Source organism: Mytilus trossulus, chromosome 6, assembly GCF_036588685.1.
Source record: "Mytilus trossulus isolate FHL-02 chromosome 6, PNRI_Mtr1.1.1.hap1, whole genome shotgun sequence".
NCBI classification, from domain to species: domain Eukaryota; kingdom Metazoa; phylum Mollusca; class Bivalvia; order Mytilida; family Mytilidae; genus Mytilus; species Mytilus trossulus.
The window spans coordinates 80482610-80508872 of record NC_086378.1 but is presented as its reverse complement, the minus strand read 5'-3'; the positions used below and the strand labels follow the sequence as shown (position 1 = coordinate 80508872).

Here is a 26263-nt window from a genome sequence, read left to right as displayed (position 1 = left end):
ACAAACCACACCAATGAGACGAAGATCAGATGAACCCTGTCATATGGACATGTATATCTTACACCAGATCACACTTTGTGTTTGCTAAGATTTGTGTTCAGGTCTCTCAGTCTAATATTCCTTGAACTGTTTTGTGTACTTGTCTGTTGTTTTTTATTGTTTTTCTATTTGGCCATGAGGTTCTGCTTTTATTCAAAATATACACCCCCTAGGTATTGTGTCACTCTTTTTACAATCATTCTATACACTGTATATAGTTTACAATTTTCTTTTAATCTTTTTTGAAATACAGGCCTTAACACAAAAGTACAGAGAAAAAAGTTTATATACATTCAACAATGAGCCAGACATACAACTAGAGGAATTTTGCCTAAATAATGATCCATAACAGCCTCATGCGGCATCTATCTCTAACTAAGTGATATACCAACATCATGGGGCAATGATCCTCAATACTGAAACACATATCCTTGTAAGGCATCAGTTTCCAACTTTGAGACAAACCAACATCTAATGGAATCTGTAATAAGGGATAGAACACAACAACCTTGTAATGCATTGATCTGCAACTATGAGCCCTAACAACATTGCAATGCATTGGTCCTTGATGAGCCTCAACAACCTTGTAAGGCATTGGTCTCAAACTATTAGCCCTTCCAACATTGCAATGCATTTGTCCTAAATGATCCTCAACAACCTTGTTAGGCATTGATCTCCAACTATGAGCCCTTCCAACATTGCTATGCATTTGTCATTAAGGAGCCACAACAACCTTGTAAGGCATTGGTCTCCAACTATGATCCCTTCCAACATTGCAATGCATAATATTAGTCCTTAATGAGCCACAAAAACCTTGTAAGGCATTGGTCTCAAACTATTAGCCCTTCCAACATAGCAATGCATTTGTCCTTAATGATCCTCAACAACCTTGTTAGGCATTGATCTCCAACTATGAGCCTTCCAACAATGCAATGCATTTGTCCTTAATGAGCATCAACAACCTTGTAAGGCATTGATCTCCAACTATGAGCCTTCCAACAATGCAATACATTTGTCATTAATGAGCCACAACAACCTTGTAAGGCATTGGTCTCCAACTATGACACTTCAAACATTGCAATACATTGGACCTTTATGAGCCACAGCAACCTTGGAAGGCATTGGTCTCATACTATGAGCCCTACCAACATTGCAATGCATTGGTCCTCAATGAGCCTCAACAACCTTGGTAAGGCATTGGTCTCCATCTATGAGCCCTTCCAACAATGCAATGCATTTGTCCTTAATGAGCATCAACAACCTTTTAAGGCATTGGTCTCCAACTATGACACTTTAAACATTACAATGCATTAGTCCTTAATGAGCCACAACAACCTTGTAAGGCATTGGTCTCCAACTATGAGCCCTACTAACATTGCAATGCATTAGTCCTTGATGAGCCACAACAACCTTGTAAGGCATTGGTCTCCAACTATGAGCCCTACAAACATTGCAATGCATTAGTCCTTGATGAGCCACAACAACCTTGTAAGGCATTTGTCTCCAACTATGAGCCCTACCAACATTGCAATGCATTAGTCCTTAATGAGCATCAACAACCTTGTAAGGCATTGGTCTCCAACTATGAGCCCTACAAACATTGCAATGCATTAGTCCTTGATGAGCCACAACAACCTTGTAAGGCATTTGTCTCCAACTATGAGCCCTACCAACATTGCAATGCATAAGTCCTTAATGAGCCTCAACAACCTTGTAAGGCATTGGTCCTTGATGAGCCTCAACAACCTTGTAAGGCATTGGTCTCAAACTATTAGCCCTTCCAACATTGCAATGCATTTGTCCTAAATGATCCTCAACAACCTTGTAAGGCATTGATCTCCAACTATGAGCCCTTCCAACATTGCTATGCATTTGTCATTAAGGAGCCACAACAACCTTGTAAGGCATTGGTCTCCAACTATGATCCCTTCCAACATTGCAATGCATAATATTAGTCCTTAATGAGCCACAACAACCTTGTAAGGCATTGGTCTCAAACTATGAGCCCTTCCAACATTGCAATGCATTTGTCCTTAATGATCCTCAACAACCTTGTTAGGCATTGATCTCCAACTATGAGCCCTACCAACATTGCAATGCATTAGTCCTTAATGAGCATCAACAACCTTGTAAGGCATTGGTCTCCAACTATGAGCCTTCCAACAATGCAATACATTTGTCATTAATGAGCCACAACAACCTTGTAAGGCATTGGTCTCCAACTATGACACTTCAAACATTGCAATACATTGGACCTTTATGAGCCACAGCAACCTTGGAAGGCATTGGTCTCATACTATGAGCCCTACAAACATTGCAATGCATTAGTCCTCAATGAGCCTCAACAACCTTGGTAAGGCATTGGTCTCCATCTATGAGCCCTTCCAACAATGCAATGCATTTGTCCTTAATGAGCATCAACAACCTTTTAAGGCATTGGTCTCCAACTATGACACTTTAAACATTACAATGCATTAGTCCTTAATGAGCCACAACAACCTTGTAAGGCATTGGTCTCCAACTATGAGCCCTACTAACATTGCAATGCATTAGTCCTTGATGAGCCACAACAACCTTGTAAGGCATTGGTCTCCAACTATGAGCCCTACAAACATTGCAATGCATTAGTCCTTGATGAGCCACAACAACCTTGTAAGGCATTTGTCTCCAACTATGAGCCCTACCAACATTGCAATGCATTAGTCCTTAATGAGCATCAACAACCTTGTAAGACATTGGTCTCCAACTATGACACTTCAAACATTACAATGCATTAGTCCTTAATGAGCCACAACAACCTTGTAAGGCATTGGTCTCCAACTATGAGCCCTACAAACATTGCAATGCATTAGTCCTTGATGAGCCACAACAACCTTGTAAGGCATTTGTCTCCAACTATGAGCCCTACCAACATTGCAATGCATAAGTCCTTAATGAGCCTCAACAACCTTGTAAGGCATTGGTCATCTAAAATGATCCCAGATATTAGATCAAGGCATTGGTCTTCAGTAATGAGCCAGACCAACATTGAAAGGAACTACCAATTAAAATTTTCCTATTTAGGGAGCAACCATTTGATTTTTAGGGGGGGGGGCTAGGATTAAATTTGAAAAATAGGCAGGACAGGAGTTTTTATTTTAAAAAAAAGGCCGGATGAGACACTTGCAAAAAAAAAAAGTCAGAATGACAATTTATGTAAAAAAAGTCAGGATAAACTAAAAAAAAAAAGCAGGACCAGATAGAGTGAAAAATAAAAAGGCAGGACAGAGGTTACAACTAAACAAAAAGCAGGACAAAATTTTTCATCCTAGACCCCCCCCCCCCCCCCCCCCTAAAAATCAAATGGTAGCTCCTTTATACTCATAAGCAAGTATTTTACGCATGCCAACCATAAGTGCACACACTGAAAAGTCTTGCCTGCTTTACTACAAGTATCAAATAAAATTAACATTATCAAGATCCATGACAAGAATGGACATGTAAAAAATCATTCCTGTTTTATATTAATTACTGACCATTGATTTTATGATGATAATCTAAAATACCAAGCTTTACTGCAAGTTTGACATAAACTTAACATATTGCAAGAAAATGACATCAACATCAGATAAATCAAACCTGAAATACATGGACACTTTTCAATTATTTCTTGAACCAAATATAGTTGACTAATTGTTTATAGTTTTTAAGAAAAAATTTTACCAGGAAAACCTGACCTTGACAAATGAACCATGAAAATTTGGTCATAATCCAACAGAAATTTACCCCTAACAATCATTCTATAAGTTAAATATAGTTGACCTATTGCTTATCATATCCAAGAAACAAACTTAACTATTAAGACTTATTATGGACCAATGAACCATGAAAATGAGGCCAAGGTCAGACGACACCTGCCAGTTGGACATGTACACCTTACAATCCTTACCTACACCAAATATAGAAAACACATTGCTTATAGGATCTGATATATGAACTTATTAAACATAACCTTGTTCACTGATCCATGAAAAGAGGTCAAACTGCAATATAAACTATTGGCAATATGCACACATACTAAATATGTTAACTGTTTACTCATGATAAAAAAAATAAGATTATAAAAAATCTCAACCTTGTTCGAGTAGTCATTGAACAACGAAAATGAGGTCAAGGACAAATTACAGACACAATCTTCATAACATAAGTCATCAATATACAAAGTATGAAGCATCCAGTTCTTCAGACCACTGTTGTTGAGTCATTAGTTTGATGTGCTGACCAGTTGAATGACTATCCTTATGTCAAGCTATCAGCCTTCACGAAAATGATGTCAAGTTAAGATAAATCAATCCAGTCAGACATGCACACCTTACAATCATTCTGTATAACAAATTAATTTTATCTTTAAAGATTTATATTTGACCTCAAAACTTGACCACTGATCCAAAAAGATGGAGGTCAGGTAAACACTGCATGATAGACTTGCTATCCCAATTAACAAGGAAAATTTTCCCATTACTCATAAGCAATTATTTTACATGACAACCATACATGCACACACTGTAAAATCTCACCTGCTTAGCTTCATGTATCACAGTAACTTTTAATATTGACCCATAACTAGAGGCTCTAAAGAGCCTGTGTCGCTCATCTTGGTCTGTGTGAATATTAAACAAAGGACACAGATAGATTCATGATGAAAATGGGTTATGGTGATGGTGATGTGTTTGTAGATCTCACTTTACTGGACATTCTTGCTGCTTACAATTATCTCTATCTATAATAAACTTGGCCAGGTAGTTAGTGTAAGTGAAAAAAGTTAGTAAAAATTTACAAATTTTGTGAAAATTGTTAAAATTTTACTATAAAGGGCAATAACTTCTTAGGGGGCCAATTGACCATTTTGGTCATGTTGACTTATTTTTAGGTCGTACTTTGCTGTACATTATTGCTGTTTACAGTTTATCTCCATCTATAATAATTTTGAAGATAAGAACTCAAAACAGCAAAATTTCCAATAAATTACCATTTCAGGGACAGCAACCTACCATCAGGTTGTCCGAATCATCTGAAAATTCATTAGCAGATAGATCTTGACCTGATTAACAATTTTACCCTTGTCAGATTTTCTCTAAATGCTTTGGTTTTTGAGATATACGCCAAAAACTGCATTTTACCCCTATGTTCTATTTTTAGCCGTGGCGGCCATCTGGACACATTTTTTATAACTAGATACCTGAATGATGATTGTAGCCAAGTTTGGTTTAATTTGGCCCAGTAGTTTCAGGAGAAGATTTTTGTAAAAGTTAATGATGACGGAGGATGACGACGGACGCAAAGTGATAAGAAATGGGCCAGGTGAGATAAAAATGAGGTCAAAATCAGATAAACCAAACCAAATAGATATGTACAACTTACAATCATTCCAACTTAATAAGACTGACCTACTGATTATAGAATCAGATAAACACATGTATGAAAACTGAATATTGAACAATGAACCATTAAAATGAGGTCAAGGCCATATGTACCTTCCCCATCATTAATATACATGACCTTACCATCATTCTATGCATCCAACATAGTTTACCCAAATGCTTTGATATCTAATAAGTGACTAAACTGGGAAAACTTAACAATGAAATATAAACTGGGAAAATGATGTCAAATTTAAATGAACTCTGCCAGAAAGACACCAGTTAAGCTGTGCAAATTGCTGTGCGTTTTTTTATTCTACATTGAATAGAGTTAAAGGGCAAGAGTCTCAAAAAACAATTTAAACCCCACTGCCTTGTTGCACCTGTCCCATGTGAGGAGCCTCTGTGTGTTTTTAATTGTGGTTTATTCACGTTTCGGAGTTTCCGGACTTCCATTTTCACTGAACTAGTACTTTTTGTATAGGGACCCGCTGAAGAAGGTCTCTTTACTCTCTTTTGTAGACCAATGCATTAACAATTTAATGTACACCAAACAATTGTCGGGGAGTTTCTCGCTACATTGAAGACCCATTGGTGGCCTTCAGCTGTTGTCTGCTCTATGGTCGGCTTTGATACATTCCCAATTTTATTTTTCATACACCAAATGTAGTTTATCTATTGTCTTTTGTATTTTAAAGACCAAAAAAATCAATTAACTGGGGAAATGAGGTCAAGTGAAACTGGCAAGACTAACATGAAAACTTCATTATAGATTTATATACCAAATACAGTTGACCTACTGATTGTTTTTTTATGTTTTATGTTTTCATGCACCTGCAGAGACAAAAAAATAAGGCCAAGGACAATGGACACGACACAGAAACTTTATAACATTAGGCATTTTCATATTAGGTATAAAGCATCCAGGCCTTCAACCTTTTATAATATAAAATTGCTTATGCTGCACTGCATAGGTATCCTGATGTCTCGCATTATGCAACTTTCATTGCAGACAAAACTTAAACATACAGCTTGCTGTCAGTGTGAGCCAAGGCTCCATGTTGAAGACCTTACTTTGATCTATAATGGTTTACCTTTTCAAACAAGTGAAACTGCAAGCTACTGCTCACTGATGATGCCCCCGCCACAAGTGTAAAAATATGCAAGTGCCGGTAAACAGGAAGTTGTCGAGTGATGAATCTGAAAACGCATCACATGGTATAGCTGACTTATATAAATCCTGAAACCAAATTTCAGAAATCCTAGTATTTTAGTTCCTGAGAAAAGTGTGATGGAATTTTCAACTTGGCTATCATGTGTAAAATCATACAAGTGTTCGGTAATCAGGAAGTTTTCAAGTGATCAATCTAAAAACGCATCACACGGTATAGCTGACTTAGATAAACCCTGAAACCAAATTTCATAAATCCTTGTATTGTAGTTCCTGAGAAAAATGCTACGAAAAATATTCATGGGACGGACTGACTGACGGACGGACAGACATAGGTAAAACAGTATACCCCCCCTTTTTTAAAGCGGGGGTATAATTATGAAATGGATGAAGAGTTGTCTGATTGGCACTCGTACCACATCTTCTTCTATCTAAACACAGAATACCAGACAGAATTAAAATCTAGTCGGTAGAGAAATAAAAAGAAATGCCACTGTTACACGAGTATTCCTATGTCTTGCTTTCTAGAAGTTACAAATGACTCAATACTTCAATAATATATATATTTTATTCTCCCATTATCTTATTACAATGAGGAGTTTTATATATGTACACAAACATGAGCACTATCTATCACATTTACACCACACCTCTTAACAACAACAAAGACATTGTATAAATGTACTAGGGAGTAAGCATTAATATGAAAATTGCACACATACACACATCAATTTATATTATATATGAATTCTTTTCATACCATAATTACTGTTCATGTAACAATCACATTGTTAATAATTATATAACTTACTGTTTTCATAAACTTCATCATTATTTGAAAAGGTTTTATAACAAAAAAATTGACTTTAGTTTTCCAAACCATAATGACATCATTAAATGTGAACATTATCTTAAGGTGTAAAAATATACTAAAAATATTTTTGGTGCTTTTGTCTTAAAGTAAATAAGAAAAAATGCAATAAATATTGTGATACATTTTATAAAGAATTATTTCTAAATGTCCTTCATATTTACATTTATAACATTATACACATTAAACAGGGTCCTTTCTTGAAAATGTGACAAAAAAAGAAGAAAGAAAAAGATAGTAAGAAAGAAAGAAAAGAAAAAAGTTTAAAACAGAATTGGAACTATTGTTTTTTCTCTCCATTAGATTGTGCTTATTTAGAAGGCAAATTATATTTTTCAAGACATCCATTGATGATAAAATATTCTAAAGGGGTCTGGATGTCTATCCAGGTTTAAAAAGTTATGTTCCCCAAATTTCCACCAACAGTGAATTTAAGGTTACACAGCTAATCGTTCAAATATTTGAGATTTTTAAAAGCAAGTGGCACAGATGGTGGCCACAAGTATACATTGGCATCTTCATGGGCATAATAATGAGAAAAAAAGTGCCAATACAATTAAGAATCTTCACACAAAATGTCACAATAACCATAACAAAACACAAATGCTACAATTGCTATTTGTCAACCAGTCTGTGGCAAGAAAAATCATATTTATATTTATCAGTAGTTTGAGTTAATTTGTAAAAAATGGAAATAATTGTTTTGTTTTATAAATTTCTACTTCAGAAAATTCTTGAAATACAATTGGTTTTCCCGTTTGAATGGTTTTACACTAGTTATTTTGGGGCCCTTTATAGCTTGTTGTTCGGTGTGAGCCAAGGCTCCGTGTTGAAGGCCGTACTTTTACCTATAATGGTTTAATTTTTGAATTGTTGTTTGGATGGAGAGTTGTCTCATTGGCACTCACACCACATCTTCCTTTATCCATCCCTTTTTGTTGTTAAGAAAACATTTAATTCAGGCAATATGAAATTAATATAATTCATCTTTTCTAAAGCAATAGTTTTTTTTCTTTCTTGACACTGCCCTAGACAACATGCAGTCATAAAAACTCATTTAATAGACGTTTCCAATTCTTAATATGTACCACAATTACTCAAATCCAGACAAAATATATCAATCTAAAGCATGCCACAACATCATAACAAATGTTTTAAAACATGTATGAGATAACAATGTAACATTTGAGATTCTTAAGATTGATTACACAGGCAAATTGCTCCTAATTTGAAAAATTATTTAATTACCTTCGAAAACTTAAAACGAGAATTATTCATCTAATTGAATTCTCCTAATATCTATAACTAGATTTTCTTTATAGATATATTATGATTACAAGACTATCATGTATGAGAACACCTTCAGTGCAATTCTAATTCTTTATTGTTGTACTTTTAAATACCAAAAAATTTACCACTCAAAATTTCATTAAATTTTGTGAAAAGGAAAAGTAAATTGATAACAAAAAAATATATTTATTTCATTCTTTATCAATAAAAAAAATCTTCACCTATATGTCTAAGAAAATAGTACTCCCCCTCTCAAATATAAAAGCCCTAAGGATTAAAAGCATCATACATATTTGATTTATAATGATCACATGGAAATGCAGCAGGATATTTAAGCACAAGTATTACATGTAACAACATTTTTGTTAAAGAAAAACCATTATCAAATAATCTATTAACAAAGTAGTCTCCCTTGTGACTTCCCATTATTTAAGGGAGGTAACTTTTCTAATTCTAAATTCTTCTTTCAAAAGTAAAATTTTCCTATTAACTATTCTGTCGTCTTTTTGAACAGTGAATTGCATTCATTATTTGCACTAAGCTAATTTTTGTGGATTTCATTGTATATCAAAAGCTAGATTTTGTAATTCTCCATACATATAACCCATAAATTAATCTGTTCATTATGAAATGAACTTTTTTAATCAAATATTCAATTACAATTACATTTACATGAAACATTAAAAGTTCTGTTTGAATAAAATTACAGCAGTATACAAGAACCTTTATTGTTCCATTCAAAGTAAACAATACTGTAAATTCAGAAATCATTGTGATTTCAGATAAATATATAAAATATAGAAAGCTACTTCTAAGCATTGTGATTTCCACCTGTCACATTATTCGCAAGTAAATAACTTGAATTTATAGCTATCTAAATTAATTTCATGTATCCCCAAAAAGCAGACTACAAATGGAAATCAAAAAGGTTTTAACAATCTTTTTATTTCAGTCTTTTTTTTTTTTTACAGCTAAGGACTCAACAATAGATTTGTTTTTAAAGAATTACACAGTTTATCAGTTAACCTAATCAGAGAAAAAGAAATCTGATAATTGACCATTGAGAATAATAAATTGCCTGGTTACCAAGTTTTCAGTCAATCAAAAGTAACAGGGAATTTTTATGAACAATTTAACTATGATAAAAATTTCTATATCAAAGTGTAAATATTTTGCTTGTATCAAACACGAAACTATTCATCTAATGAAAATCTGACATGACTGCTTAAACAATTCTTTTTGCTTAAATTATGATTTTTACAAATTGACCTTTTTTGCATTTTTTAAAAGTCAAATCACTTCATAATAAAAATGTACGGCACACATTATCAAAGTTAGTTCATATAATACTTGATGAAATTATTTTTAGCCTACATTAGACATGCAGTGTTATCAAAAATGGAGCGAAATGTTTGAAACTTAAATTTTCAAAAATATTACTTGAAAATAAATAAAACCTGACAACAGATTCAAAATAATTTTTCAAAAGATGAACTCCTAGGAAAATCAGTTAATATGTAATTTTGACTTTTCTGAGGAAAAAAAGGGAACCAATTTCATGATTAACTCTATATATCTTATAAACTTTCTTCTACAATTCTGTAAAAAATAATAACAAAAAAAATAAAACCCAAACAGGTCTGACATTAAATGATAATCTTAAAAAATATGGCTACACATTTAAATACAAACTGACTACTGTTTTAAGTATTATGACACAAACTACGTTAACTATTATCTGAATCTGAATCTTCATCTGTTTTTCTTTTCTTTGAGTCCTCCTCAGGGTCATCACTATTCTCACAGTCAGAATGAGATCTCTTTCTCGAGCTACCTGCAAGATTTTTAGCTTCATCAGTTGAAATTTCAGATTGCACTGAGTCACAGTCTTCATTTTCTAATGCATTTTTTGAAGAATTAGTATCATCAATTGAAGTATTACTATGTTCCTCTTTTTCTGTTAGTTCTCCTTTATTCATTTCAACAGAATCATCACCTATTTTACTGTCTGTAGTCATGTCCGTTTTATTTTCTTCCATGTTTTCACATTTTTCATAATTTTCATCTAATTCTTTTGGTTGATCTACAATGTTTTCCTCTTTTTCACTAGGTTTGTCTTCAATGTTTTCCTCTTTTTCACTAAGTTTGTCTTCAATGTTTTCCTCTTTTACAGAAGGTTTGTCTATATCATTTTCCTCTTTTTCACTAAATTTGTCTTCATCGTTTTCCTCTTTGACATTAAGATTGTCTTTATCGCTTTCATCATTTACAGAAGGTTTGTCTAAATCGTTTTCCTCTTTCACAATAGATTTGTCATCTTTTTCTTCATGACCTTTGCCTCCAATTTCAGTGTTGTCACTTTCTCGGTCTTTAGTGTGGTTTTCATCCTTTGTAGTTTCACATTTTTTGATATTTCTTTCTTTCTCTCTTTCATCTTTATTCTCTAAATCATTTTTCTGGCTTTCACTTTGGTTTTTCTCAGACTTAACATCATCATCATCATCATCACTATCTAGGACAATTTCAGTTCTTTCTTCCTCCTGAATGATGACATCAGAATCATTGTCGCTCTCGATAACAACTTCTTCCTTTCTGACATCTGTTTTCCCTGACAAATCAATTATTACTTTGCCTTTTCTGGGCTTATCAAAATTCATGGCTACCGTCAAACCCTTTGTTTGCTCCATTTTAATTTCTCCTTCGATTATACTTGCTGTTGTCCTAGCATTTCTAGTTCTCAATCTTGGATCAAGTCTCATAAACTTTCCACCAGTAGCTATATTAATCTGAGATGGACTCAATCTTTTCAGAGCTACACTGCATGGTTTGGTATGACTTTCAAGATGCTTGAGCAGACCAGCTGGTTTCAAGTTCTTAAGACCACAAATATTACAGGTCTTGCTCGCCATTTTACAAACATGCCTGGCAAGATCGGCCATTTTATTGACAACCATTCCACATTTCTTACAGGTAGCATGTACACTTAGACAATGTAACGTCAGTTTGGTATTGTCTTGAAACTGGCTAGAACAGAAGACACAAAAGTTATTTCTGACCATCCCAGATGATCCTCCAGTAACTACTGTGGATAAATTCTTTGTAGCTGCACTAGACTGTGGTTGAGGCTTGATTACAGAACTACCAGGGGCAATGGTACTCGCTTTATTCTCCTCACCTTTAATTAAAACACCATGGGTTGCTGCCATATGAAGTTCTAATTCTTTACGAGATTGTGACAATGTACCACAAAACATACAGCGCTTCAATGCCATACATTCTCCTGTTGTCAAGCGATGGAATTTATGCAGATGAGAATATAAATTTTCAGGCTTTTGATGACAAATCCAGCATTGGTTGGTAGCAGATGCATTTTGTTTCACAGTGTGAAGATGCTTAGCACTGGTTTTATGTTTTGTGAAACCCTGAGATGTCCAAAAACGTTCATTACAAATATTACAAAAAAGAGGAGCTAATGGTTTACTGAATACATGAGCTGGCATTTCTATCTTGTGTGCGTAAAAGAAATGTATCCTCAGTGACATTCTGTCTTTAACGTAACCCCCACATATCTCGCATACCTCAAATCCAGGTCTTGTATTTGTATTTGCATTTACATTTTGTTGTGTTCGCAGTAACTGGTTGACAGTGGGTTTATTTGCGGATGCTGGTTTCAAAGGTTGAGGCTGTTTCTGTACTGGTGCAGTAACAAATCTTGTACCTGCACTTTGCATTGCATATGCTGTTGATGCAGGAGTTGGTCCTTGAAAATGAGATGTCATAATAGGACGATTTGGATTAACTACAAGTGGCGGTTTTGCCTGAGATTGGTTTGTTTTAGGCTTAATTATGGCGGGTTGGTGTTTTGCAATTGGTATTCCTCTAGTGTCTGGTCTATCTATTTGAGCAATTTTTCTTGCCTGTTGAGCTTGCTGTTGTAACTGAAGTTTTTTATTATGTACTTGAAATTTGTAAAAAATATTTTTCAAGCTAAGATTAATGTCGACATGATGAGGTGCCTGATTTATATGCTCTTTAAAGTTTTTCTCACACTTAAGCTTATGTTTCATTATCGTGTTTCTATTTGCACCTTCAAACGAACATAAATTACAGGGCCAGAGGTTGGATTTGTGGTTAGATCTTGCAACAATGTTATGTTCCTTCTCAATATGAGCTTTGAACATGTCTTCTGCAATTTTTCCTTGGAAAGTTTGTTTACAATGAGGGCAGCTTAGTAGAGCTGACTTGTCAGGTGTATTATATGACACATGTGGATACTGTTTATGCAAATACATAACGTTCTTAGATTCAGTGGTAAATCCACATTTACATTTTAGCTTTGGTATATCATGTAGGTATTCAAGTTTATTTTTCAACTCCTCAACTACTTTCTTCATTCTTAGAAGACTCTCCTTTTCACTAGCGTTCAACAAATCTGCCTCATCTTTTTTCCTTTGAACCTGAACGATTTGCTCATATGCTAATTCTTTTACGAGGTCACTTCCTAAATCAAAGAGCAGTTTTGATGCTGAACTTAAATCTGCCTTTTTGCTAACATTCGCTAAACCACCCCAAAATGCATTGTCTGGTTTTCTACTGAGCACTTCATATTTAATCAGTTCTAATTGTTCCCAACTAGCTTGTGGAATATCAACATCAATGGTTTTATCCAAAGGATTTTTGTTATGATTAGGAAGTGGAAATCCCATAGTCATAGCAGGACTTGGTTTAGATTGTATTCCTAAAACTGATGATCCAGCATTTCCAATTATTGATGAATTCAGAACTGTACCCATACTAGATGTCGGTATAGTTATTAAAATCTGCTGTCCACCAACATTAATATACTTCTGTTGTGTGTTTGGCATTGACTGAATGCTCGATGGCACAAAATACTGAATAGACGATCCTGGTAAAACAGGAAATCGAACTTGTGATGCTCCAGTAACTATTGGAGGCTGTTTAATTTGTTTACTTTTAAACATGGGTGCCGGTTGTGGCAATATCACAGGTTTTGAAACTTTAGCTACCATCTTTTCATTTTTGTCTGGACTCTCATTTATAACAACTACATGTATTTCTTTAGAATCTTTTTTGTCTTTATTAGAATCATCTTTTAATTGTTTTGTTTCCTCTTTTTCTGCTTTATCATTAGTTTTATCTTTATTCTTACTATCGCTTGTGCTTGCACTTATTTCATTTTCACTTTCACTGTCCTCAATTTCTTCATTTATTGTTATAAGAATTTCAGATCCATCTATATCAGTGACCTTTTCAATAGATTTAGACTGACTTTCATTTTCTTGACCAGATTTCTCCCCTCCATTCATTTTAAGCTCATCAGACACATTTTCTATCTTTTTCGTTAGCAAGTTGTTCGCTGAATTATTTGCATCCTCATCTTGACCTCCATTTTCAGACGAATCTTTATCTAGAGTTGTGCTTTCTTGCTCTGATTCTACTTTCTCACAATCTTCATGGTCTTCTTTCATGTCCTTCATTTTTTCATCACCGGTTGATACTTGATATTCAGAATCTTGCAATTTTGTTTGGTCTTTGTTTATTTCTTCAGCGTTTTTAATTTCCTTTTCATCCAAATTTGCTTTTTCAGACCCATCTTCAAATTCACCATTTTTTGTTTCAACTTCTTTACCAGAACATGTAGACATATCATATTTCTCTGTTATTTCATCAAATTGATCCGTTTCAACTTCTTTACCAGAACATGTAGGGATATCATCTTTCTCCTTAACAGCATCATCATGATCGCTTTCCCCTTTATCATCAAGTTCTTCTTTTGTATCAACATCCATTGATTGTTCACTATCTTCGTATGGACTAATATCAGAAATATTTGATGTAGCAGTTGAATTGTCCAGTTCTTCCTCTACTTTCAGTTTGTCTTCTACTTTCAATTCATTCTGTCGAGTTTCTAGTGTTTCTTTGTTTAGATTTTCATCCCCATCATGCCCATTGTCATGTTCATTTGTTTCATTTTCTGATGTCTCCATAGCATTGATGTCACCCATAGCATTGATGTCATTTGAGGTGTTCTTATTATGCAGGTCAGAATTTCCATTGACTTTCTCTGCCAGTTTATCATCTGTGTAGCCATTTTGATTTAAGTTGTCTTTCTCTAATGCTGAAGGGTCTTTCATGATGGTTTCCCCTGTTGTGTTGCCATTCAGAGTTTCAGATACCTCCATCTTGGTCTTACATCCTATAAAAGATAATAATGGGTATGAATTAATTCAAGCATTCAATAATATTTTAATAGTTCAAGCATTCAATAATATTTTATTAGTTCAAGCATTCAATAATAGTTTTAAGTATAACAAGAACTAACTTGACAAAACACTGTTTTTACTTCCTAAATTAATTCAGTGTTCTCCTTAGGCTGTTTTAGAGCTGCAGTATTCAGTGCTATTACATTTCAGCACTGTTGTATTGGACATACCACAGCGCTATCAAATCAAATATCGGCGCTATTGTTTTTCAATTTTCAAATTTATTGTGTTAAAGTCATAAGAAACGAGTGACCAGTGAAAAATAATGTTCTTCCAATTCTTAAACCAATGCATACAAACATCATAAACTTAGTCTTCTGTCCTCAAATTTATCATTTTTTTCATGTAATTTTCTCATAATCGTCAATCTTTTCAATCGGTCATGATCAGTGTTATGAAAATATGGCAGGTATTTAAAGTTCGTGTTTTGAAGCCGAAGTTTAACGATTGTCACCTGTTTGTCAACAAAAATAAACAAAAAAGCATGGAAATTGAGCACACTGAGGTCACCTTGCGTACAGAAAATATATCGGGGGAATTGCTTGCTGGAAGGAAGCAATTCAAATAAAGTAAACTTCTTCTAAATATGAATAAATTAAAGAATTTTCTTCAGAAAAAGTATATGTACATAAGTTTTACAATGAAAACTATCCATTGAGTTATAAAAAACATATGCATTATTTTTTTTGAGATTTGAGGTTTCTTATGACTTTAAGCTGTACAATTTCAATCAAGTGGTTAAGGCTGTAACCATTTGATTTTCATGGGGGGGGGGGGGGGCTATGGATTTTTTCTGGACAAACTTTTTTTTCGCCTTTGCCGTAAGACAATCTTTTTTCTCTCAGGGTCAAAAACAAATTATTTTTTCTCCAAAAACTGGAAACAAACTTTTTTCCACAAATATCCATAGCCCCCCCCCCCCCCCCCCCCCCCCCCCCCCCCGAAAATCAAATGGTTGCTGCCTAACTGCTTCATTTATCTGAGAACGATGAGATACCTTTCATACTCTAATATGGGAGGAATCAGTTCAATGAAACAACAGAATGGTGTTGTCTGATCTCAGACTGTCAAAATTACCTATTCATTTCCCAGTTTTTCACTTGTTTTTTTAACTTATATTCAGTCTTCAACACTTTAATTTTGTCATGCTTAAAGATATTGACTATTTTTGTTATCTAATTTACACCATGACAAGTTATAGATCTTGTTGGAAGATTGTTCCAACTTCCAATACAATGAATTTTTAACTGTTACAGGATTGGCAATACTTAAAGAATGCTTGATTTAGTTTGATTGGAACCACTTTTGAAAGATCATTGATATTTAGTATAAAGATACCTTACTATTAGTATATTTCAGTTTGACAACAATTTTTAGGCCCTGTCGCCTTGGCCATGGTTCAGAGACTTTGATTTAATTAGTTATCTTTTATTTTAAAATTTCTGCTAAAGAAATGACAAGAAAGGAAGTCACTATGTTTCTCTTTTTATAACTTTCTTTGAAGGGGAGATGAATTCCTATAAGAAGCTTATGTCATCTAACAGTTTTGTTGTATTTGAACAATTGGTAGATCTCAATAACTTTTGAAGTCATAAACATTTGTAGCGAGTAACCCTTTTCAAGAACTATTGTGACGCAAAACAATCCTTCAGATAAACAGTACTATATGGTTATTTTATTATTAAGCAGTTCAAATTTTTGAGAAATCACTATTGGACAAAACTGATTTTCGTAAAATGTCTGATGTGTTATTATGCATAGTTGGGCAAATTTCAAAAAAAATATTGAGTTTTTACTGATGCTTTATCCACATGTACTAGAGAAGAGTAAACTTTTAATATACATACTAATAGTTGTTACTGATTGTCAGTGTCAAGACATTAGATTGATTATATGTCATTTAAGTTGTACCAAAGTTTTACCAACATGAATAAAGTTGTACCAACATAAATAAACAAATAAGTTGTCTGAATTCAAAATGGCACCACATGGGAAAGACAGGACACCGGAGGTGTAAACCAGATGCTCTGCAGGGTGCAGCTTTATATGACTGCAGAGGTCGAACCCTGAACAGTTGGGGCAAGTATGGACACAACATTTAAGTTTGATACAGCTCTGAATTTGGATTGTGATTAAATAAGCGACACAACATAGGTTTCTGACACAGAATGAATGTGGTCTAAGAACTTAAACTTAAAATTTTTAAATTGGACAATTACCTATTATGGTCCAATATCCAAAATCTAAATACATGGTTAGATTCAGCATATCATAGAACTCCAAGAATTCAATTCATGATGAATTCAAATAATGTTTAATTTTAGACCCTTTATACCTCAATGTGGACCAATTTGATAACCAGACCCACATATTATAAATCTAAATACATGGTTAGATTCAGCATATTAAAAAAAAACATGTATTCAATTTTTGTTAAAATCAAACTAAGTTTAATTTTGAACCCTTTGAACCTTGTTAATGCAAAACAATTTGAAAACAGGACCAAAAATTAAGAATCTAAATTATAAATAAACAGTTACATTTGGCATATCAAAGAACCCCAATACCAGTAATTCTTTTTTTGATGAAATCAAACAAAATTTACTTTTGGACCATTTTGGACCCAAACTTCTAAACTGTGGGGACTAAAACTCCAAAAATAAATCCCAATCTTCCTTTTAGGGTCATAAACCTTGTGTTTAAATTTCATAGATTTCTATTTACTTATAGTCAAGTTACAGTGCGAAAACCAAATGTCTTGAGACAACGACGACAACGACGCCATAGTCGTACCAATATATGACCAAAAATTTTGTGGTCGTATAGAAATGATTGTAGGATTGTCAGAAAAAGGGTATTCTGGACTTAATAAAGGGAAAATGCTAGGATGGAATAGGACAACTAATATCAAATTTAAAGAGGTTTGGCAACTATGGATTAGAGAGCAATGGGACAAGTGGCAGAAAAAAAAAAAGAATGATCCCAAGGATGAAAAAAAGCTTAAACAACAGTGAGGTTTGAACCAGCAACCAACTCTACATGTAAGTATAATCATCAATGCGTTCAATGGGCAGACATTGAACCCCATTTCTTCTAGTAGGACAGTCAGGCGGCAGCAAAAGTGTAACAATTTAAAAAGATACCTAGTAACAAAGGAAACCCTGATTTCCCCAGTAAATCGGAAAAGATTTTGATTTGGAAAACTATTGGAAAGTGCGAGAAAACTGGATTTTTTTTTTTTTTTAGAAATAAGAGTTGAAATTGGAAACAACAAAGCTTAATATAAGTGTGACATACAACTCATGAATGATTTGTTATATTACGGCCAGAATATAATGGAATGAACAACGGGGAAACCTACAGAGCTATATTTTCTGCAATGTTTTGGGGGGTCCATTTCATACTCTGGACTGGAAACTCTAACAGTGATTAAAGGAAACTTAAACAGTGAGAGATATTATTATATAATTTTTTTTAGATGAGAAACTTGTGGCTTGAGATATCTAAGACAATGCTCCCCATCATGTGTCCTGACAGTCAGATCAGTAGAAGACAGAAAATCATATTCCTTCGTTATCATGCCATAAAGTCCAGATATTCACATTTTGTAATGCTCTTGCTAGTAATTAGTAAATGAGGTCATATACTGGACTTCATATTCAGCTATAAATCTGAATTTTGAACAATAGATTGAGGTGTGTGAAAATGTGATGCCCGACTCGTACATTTGAACAACCAGGCAAGTAATTATTTTTGTCTTGGTTGCCCGTGGACAAGTAAAAAAATGTACAAGACAAAGTTCAAATCAAACAAAAACATAAAATTCATTTTAAAACGTATAAAGATGTTTAATACATGTAAAAGAAACCAATGTTTAGCAAGTAAAAACATCATTGTTCATAACGACACATGATACCGAAAATAGATCGATTACCAAAATAAATAAAAATAAGTATGCAACAATAGTCGTGTAATTATAGTATAACTAATCGCCGTATTTGAATATCAAAAATAAGACAACGCGTGACCGAACGACGCATGGATTAAACGAGTGCGCAGCACGAGTTTAATCCATAGCGGCGTTCGGTCACAAGTTGTCTTATTTTTGATATTCAAATACGGCGATTAGTTATACTTTTTATTACATTGTCAAATTGCTTTTTTTTATGAAATTAATGTAGAAAATGTAAGGAACTATATGGTTTTCCTACGCATGTTTTGTTTCGACGTTTTCGACGTCTTGACAACGCCTATTGTTGTATGACGTCAGAGAGTGAAATAACCACGTTTATTTCACATGTGAAATTATCGGATTTATCTAACTGGGAAATCAATGTAATTCATTGCAACCAATGTAATAATATTGCATTGGCTTTGTCCATTGACCTGGGATCGTCTGACGTTGATAAGGTTTTATCCACCATTTACTGAAAGTGTCATTTCTTTAAATTTTGTATTGAGAATTAGATTGATAAATACTTAATAAAAAGGTGGGCAAGCAAGACAAAAAGAGTCATGAGTTTAGTAGAAAACCTTAAATGCAAATGGAGGACACATGAGTATTTAAAAAAAAAAAAAAACGGAAGTGAGAATTTCAGACATCGTGTATATCAGATTACCTATGGAAATTCAAAAAATAAATTAAGTTTTTGTTTTATTTATAAATAAAAGGTCAACATTATTTGTTGCCAAAGTGAAAAATAGAAGGGACCCTATAATTGCCCATCCCGACAATAATAATAATCAACAAAAAACAAGTGTGCCAGTTGAGAGAAACACCACAAAATCAATAGTTTATCTATTATTTAGTTAACATTTCTTCAATCACTGTCCTCAAATTTAGTATATGTACCCACTGGCTACAATTTTTATTCAAAAACTTCTGCAAAATTGTCCTTAACATGTCATTTCATTGGTTGGTTTGCTGTTAGGTTTCTGTCCCATTGATGTTAACAAATTTCCTACTTTCCTATTTTTTTTCAAATATAAACAAATAGATTTCATTACTTTGTGATGCACAACAGTGCCTAGTAAGAATCATATATCAGCTAAGAAGAAATACTTCAATATTTATTCGGATCATCAGGGCAAGTAAAATATATGTGATTTAGACTTTCAGGGACTGAGGAAAGAAAACAGTCGACATTTCAAGGCCTTTTATGGCCAACTATGGGTATTGGTTTTGCTCATTGTTGATGGCAGTAGTGACCTATAGATGTTAACCTCTATAACACAGTAGTTTGGTCCTTCATGGAGAGTTGTCACATTGGTAATCTAAATCATATTTTTACATTTAATTCAAATGTGATCTTGAAGTGCAACTTTTAAATTAAAAAAAATTTAAGTAGTATCATTATTGTTTTACAAAACATCAAAAAAAGTGTAACAAAGTTTTTTTTTAAAGTCATATGAAACCTCAAATTAAAGATAAATTATGCATATGTTTTTTATAACTAAACAGATAGTTTTCATTATAAAACTTATGCACATGTACTTTTTTCTGAAGAAAATTATTTAATTTGTCCACATATAGAAGAAGTTTAAATTTTTTTTGGCTTGCTTTCAGGAAGCAATTCACCCAAAATATTTTGTATATGCAAGTTACCTTAGTGTGACCCTTTTCGTAAAAATCCAGTGATCGCATTCCATGAATCTGTTTTTAAAATAAACTTTTATCTGCTTGTTTATGTTAGGCCACGTTTTTTTTAATTTGTTGGTTTACAGATTTTTCGCATAAAAAAGTCGGGTCGGTCGGGAAAAAAAAGAAAAAAATATCTTTCAAAACAGAAAAAATATGCAAAATAAATATATATTTCACCTTACTAACAAAATGTTTGTCTTATCTGCTGTTTTGTCATCATTTCTTAACATTAAGTTCGATGAAATATTATTGATCAGTGATCATGAACATCGCATGACATCGTTTAATAATTTCCTGTAAAAAAGGGGGGTTGCACGGACGAAGACGAAATTAAATCGTCATTTCACAAACAAGAAAAACAGATTCGCGTAGCTCTCAATCAATTCCAGAAAACTTGGTGAATAATGAACTTCAAGCACAAAAACTGATAAAGAAAAAAAATTTAAAAACGTCATACAAAAATAAGTTTCAACACACGTGTCGAAAAACGTAATAGACTCGTCCACTGAAAAACGACAATATCGGGTTAATCAGTTGTCCTGCAATCCGGTTTTTATCCCAATGATCGATATTTTTTGTTATCTATGAAACAAGAAAATTTCAAATTATTTGTTAATATTCAGTACTTTAATTGAGGTATTCCACCTGTCCACATTTGGACAAGTCTATTTCTCTGAGATGATGCATCTTACGGACAGATGACAAATAAGGGAAACGAACTTATTTTGTAAGGCTTAAATTAAAATATTGTTTGTTTGCAGTTTACCGACCGACCCTTGAAAATCCTTCCGACTGTGAAAATTTTATTGCTTTAAATTTGAAGAATTTTTTTTAATACTTCTATTGACGCGATCCGGAACTTTGGGTCCTTTCCGGAAATGATTTAAAGTCTGGGTCAATTACGCATTTCAAGTTCTGTTTTTCTTAGCTTCCCGTCAAGCGTTCAAGTGACCATTTAATGATAAAGCACATGAAAATTGTTTACAGGTATCCATGAAGTCACGGAGGAGTACTTTACGCTGTCGTCTCTTGTCAATTTAAAACAAATAACAAACAAAAAAGTTTATTAGTAAACTGTTTATACAAATTCAGGCACATGTAATGATTTGTGATGATATCATTGACGATGATGCAGCGGATATTCATAACTGACACGATAACCATTCTGTCTCAAACAAATCGGGTACAGAATCTGTGGAGCCTGACTTTATGGAACCAATTTTAGTGGTTAAATAATATGACAGCAGCTTGAAGTATGGCATATTTTCTACAAATCGATGTGAAGAAGACAAAGATAAAACCACTCATTCGTGACTTTTAAATCTTCACCTCCGTGACTGAAATCTTCATGGATATCTGTAAACACGCCTGTACGGAGGAAGGGCTCATTTGAAATGTTAATGGATATAGATTATATAAGAAGCAACCCTATCTACACAAAGATGTAGAGAAAATGAATGGTTAGCTTAAAATATAAATATACTCTCTCTATATTAAATCTATCTTCCATTGCAATGAGTATGCTCCTTTAGGATAAGGGGGGCTGCCCCACTCATTGCAATTATTCTCTTTCTTACAATATTAAATATACCCAAACTGTGTGGCCTGTGTGAATTCAATTAAAACACATCCTTAGGAGCTATGCTGCCAATTTTTTGTATGTATTAAAAACATTTCAGTACAGACCATTTACTTTTAATGGGGTGCTATGGATTTCACCCCAAACTTTAGATTTCTTTGGTTTTATTAAAGCCTGGCAAAAATATAACCTTATCACATATAATTAAATATTGTTAGAAATATGAAAACAGTTGGATGTCTTAATACTTTTTTTTCAATTTGCCTTTTTTTCAATTGAGGAAGATTCAATGGTTATTTTTTTTTTATTAAAAATTCACTCTTTAAAACATTGTCTTATAAATCTTTAATATCTACATTTTTCTGATGAAAATACTCTACTCGTGAAAACATTCTAGTCAAGAAGCATACATGCACATGTCTGAATATATTTCTTTAAAACAGTTTTAGTCATAATGACATTCCTTGTTTATAAGTGTTCCAGTATTTAATAATTATACCATATTTTATGTCATAAATTGGATAATGACACTATGTTAAAGTTTCAGTTTTGGTTAAACAGTTTTTTTTATCTGAAAATGCCTGTTCATTTGATGTTGGTTTTCAGCATGTCCAGTGTTTGTTGTTTTAAAATGTGTTTTTTTCTTCACAAGAAACTTGGTTTAGTTTAACTGCTTGTTTAAACTGTATTTTGGCTGATAAAATAAAATATTTTTCCTACCTACCGACCCTTCAGTCTGAAGGTACAGTCGGAAAACTGCAAACAAACATATTTTTAAGGTTGGCCTAATTGGTTTTAAATACAGGTTTCGTTCCGCAAAATTATTTGCGCAATAGACATTTCAAGGTCAGTTATAATTGATTTGTCTATTTTTAGAAACGTGTATTGGAAGTTTTATTTTTTACAACAGAAAGTGTTATCAACTTTGTTAATGATTTTATGCATTTCATTTCATAATAGAAGAAAATTTTAATTATTTTTCAGACATAATGCATTTATAAGGGTCGGCGGGAATAAAAAAACGTGAAAAGTCAATTTTATTTTTATTTTGAAAATCGGCAAAATCGGGTCGGCGGATCCGTAAACCAACAAATAAAAAAACCGTGGCCTTATACATGCCTCAATATCCCATTTATTTGTTGATTGTTTACTGGAAGGTGACAATCGGGTAAATACGGCTTCAAAACATGGCAATTTATTAGCAGTCATATTATCTCGTCGTAACAGAAAGAGAGAGAGAGAAAAAAAATTATGATAATACAATATGTTTGCGTAAAAAATGATAAAATCGTGTACAGAAGACTAAGTCTATGATATTATGCATGCATTGGTTCAAGAATTGGATAAACATTCACACCTTTCAAAATACTTTAAGTTATAAAGGGTAAATAAATACCTACAAAATAATCTTTTTTTATCAAGAATGAAAGTTTTACTGAAACGACAATTATAATATTACATGGCCTAGGTGGTACATGTCATGGATGAAACGACCAAGGCTGAACTGGCTCCACAAAACACTAAGGGTGGGTCTTTTCACCACTGAAAAGCACCCCAAAACAAAACCAACTAATAAGAAAAACAGTGAAATCATACAATAAAGCGATAAAATAAATGAAATCACATATAATTTCACAATTTTTAGATTTTTATGTAAAAGTCGATAATCAAAATAAATTATTATAATCAATATAAAGAAAAACATCTCTGGATTCATCACTATTTTTCCGAATCACATTGTGTATAAGAATTATTTGACATCTTACTAATGGAAGATATTAGTCATGTTATAGCTATCCAAAATATTGTCCATTGTGGTTTGCAGAGTTCATTTAGACCTTTTTTTGTTCGATGTAGATATTTAGTCTCTTAATCTTATGATTTATGAACAAAACTTAAATATTATATTAAGGTCACATTGATAACGATGAAAAAAATCATTTTTGGGGTGTTCTGTGGTATGTGGTGGTGAAAAGACCTACTGAAACGAGGGTTCAGACTCATTTTAACACAATCTACTTCATTATATCCAGTGCTGAATGGATGAACATACGGTGAAATTAAAGTTTATATTTTATACACATTAATATCTTCTCTTTCTTGTATAGAAATGTTTGTTAAAAGAAAGACCAAACTGGTATTAATTTAAGGACAATCTGGAATAAATTTCTTGATGCACTAAATCAGCTGATCAACTTTTATAATTAGGTCTCCCCTCTGATCTTGGCATTTATAAATAAGTTCTTCTATATTTGTTCTTTGCCGTTATAATTTGTCAAATATGCATAATCAGCTCGAGAAATTCATTATTTGAAGAAAAATATAATCAATTCGGAGTGATCCCCCTTTGTAATCATCTGGGCATTTACATGTGTTCTCTTGGGAACCAAACAATTGTAGGCAATAATATTTTATACATTCTGTGCTTAAGAAAGAGGGCATTGGGTATAATATGCCAATATTGCTTTTTAAGTAAAAATAAAGATCCTAACAGGTTCCCACCGTTATGGTTCATCTTCCTGTTCAGAACCCGCGCCAACCCATGAATGAATGTTGTTCGGAAATTCGTTTTCCCTCTTCAAAATATTTATGTACAAATATTGAACATTAAATTCGTTGTTCGCTTGAAAGGAACCACCTGTTACTTACAATGTTTTCATGAAATTTTATTTTTTACGCATTTTAAAAGTATATAGCACTGGTATGTTCCCACCATACAATGGTATCGACTTGTGCTCCAATATGGCGACAACCAAGTCACGTGATGTATTGAGATCTGCCAACGTAAGCATGCGCAGTATATAATTTATTCTTGAAACCAATCAGCTATCTTATATTTGAAACGTCATTCATTATAAATCCATCGTTATATGACGTCAAATAAAGTCACGTGATGCGCAAATTAGGTCAAATGACGTCAAACAGAGTTGACGTTTTTGCTTTTTTTGATGGTATCCTCATTCTCAAGGGATTTTACTGTTTGTAAAACGAAAAAAAAGACTGAATAAATTGTATTTTCGTTTTATCTCCTAACGTCATTTTACTTTTGAAAGGTGAACTCTATTAGCTGTTTCTTCTAGCCTGACACATTTCGTTATTTTTTATTTACATTTAGCACGATTTTGAGTTTGAACATGACTACTGCATTGCTGACTTAGAGCTTTGACATGAGGTACTACCTCAGAAGCTTGGCATATTTTCGATACGTTTTAAATTAATGTGGCATGTCATGATGATAAATATTATTTCTATCATATATTATATGAGCCTCCTTGTGGACCTTGTTGAGTGACGTTTATGTTATTACTTCGCCGTTTTATTGACGGTATTATCCCTGGCCGGGGTGATTATTTGATTACCAGATAAAATATTTCATGACTATGTGATTATTCAATAATCTAGCTAAGACTGTATTTTTGATTAATTGATTGTCTTTTCAAAACACTAATTAATGTTTATGTGATAAGATTGTGCCGGATTGTGGGATTATTTGGACACCCCCACTCAGTGAGGAGCTTTATAAACTCTATAAAAAAAAATATGGTTTCGAAAAAAAGTTTCAAAAAAAGTAAAATACTAAATTCCTCCAAAACCCGGCATTCATGATTCATTGCTTATAAAGGAACTGGAAAACATCAATTAAGGCAGTGTGTTCATTTTGACCTCGCTAAGTCTGTTTTGTTTGATTGATTGAATGTTCCCAGCGTAACAATATACCAGGAATTAAGGTGATGTATGTCTTTTTTGTTAGAAAGCGTGTTATAATTTTGGTATTTCAACTTTTGCATGTTTTTGTATTTTAACTTAGGTGGTTAAACATTTGAATTGCTAACAATGTCCTAGTTCGTTATTACCAAAAGTCCTGTTATTAAAGGTCAGCTATGATGACATACAAGGGGCAGCCGCTATTATTGATATATCACCATGACAAATGACGACTATGATGTGGTATAAACAAGCTGCACTTGTGATAGTTCTTTTAATTCACC

At 33.2% G+C, this 26263-nt stretch overlaps 1 protein-coding gene across 2 annotated transcripts; it reads right to left on the bottom strand.

Annotated features, from left to right (window-relative positions):
• Positions 1 to 7158: 7158 nt before the first annotated feature.
• LOC134721977 (MOG interacting and ectopic P-granules protein 1-like) lies at positions 7159 to 25050 on the bottom strand. 2 transcript variants are annotated; one of them, XM_063585358.1, is made up of 2 exons: positions 24924 to 25050; positions 7159 to 14987 (listed from the first exon to the last, which is right to left on the bottom strand). In XM_063585358.1, the coding sequence occupies exon 2, from the start codon at positions 14971 to 14973 to the stop codon at positions 10498 to 10500; it is 4476 nt and encodes a 1491-aa protein (XP_063441428.1). In that variant the 5' UTR covers positions 14974 to 14987; positions 24924 to 25050; the 3' UTR covers positions 7159 to 10497. The 2 variants fall into 2 exon arrangements, with proteins under 2 accessions (XP_063441428.1, XP_063441427.1); XM_063585357.1 differs by lacking the exon at positions 24924 to 25050 and adding an exon at positions 24777 to 24816.
• Positions 25051 to 26263: the final 1213 nt, after the last annotated feature.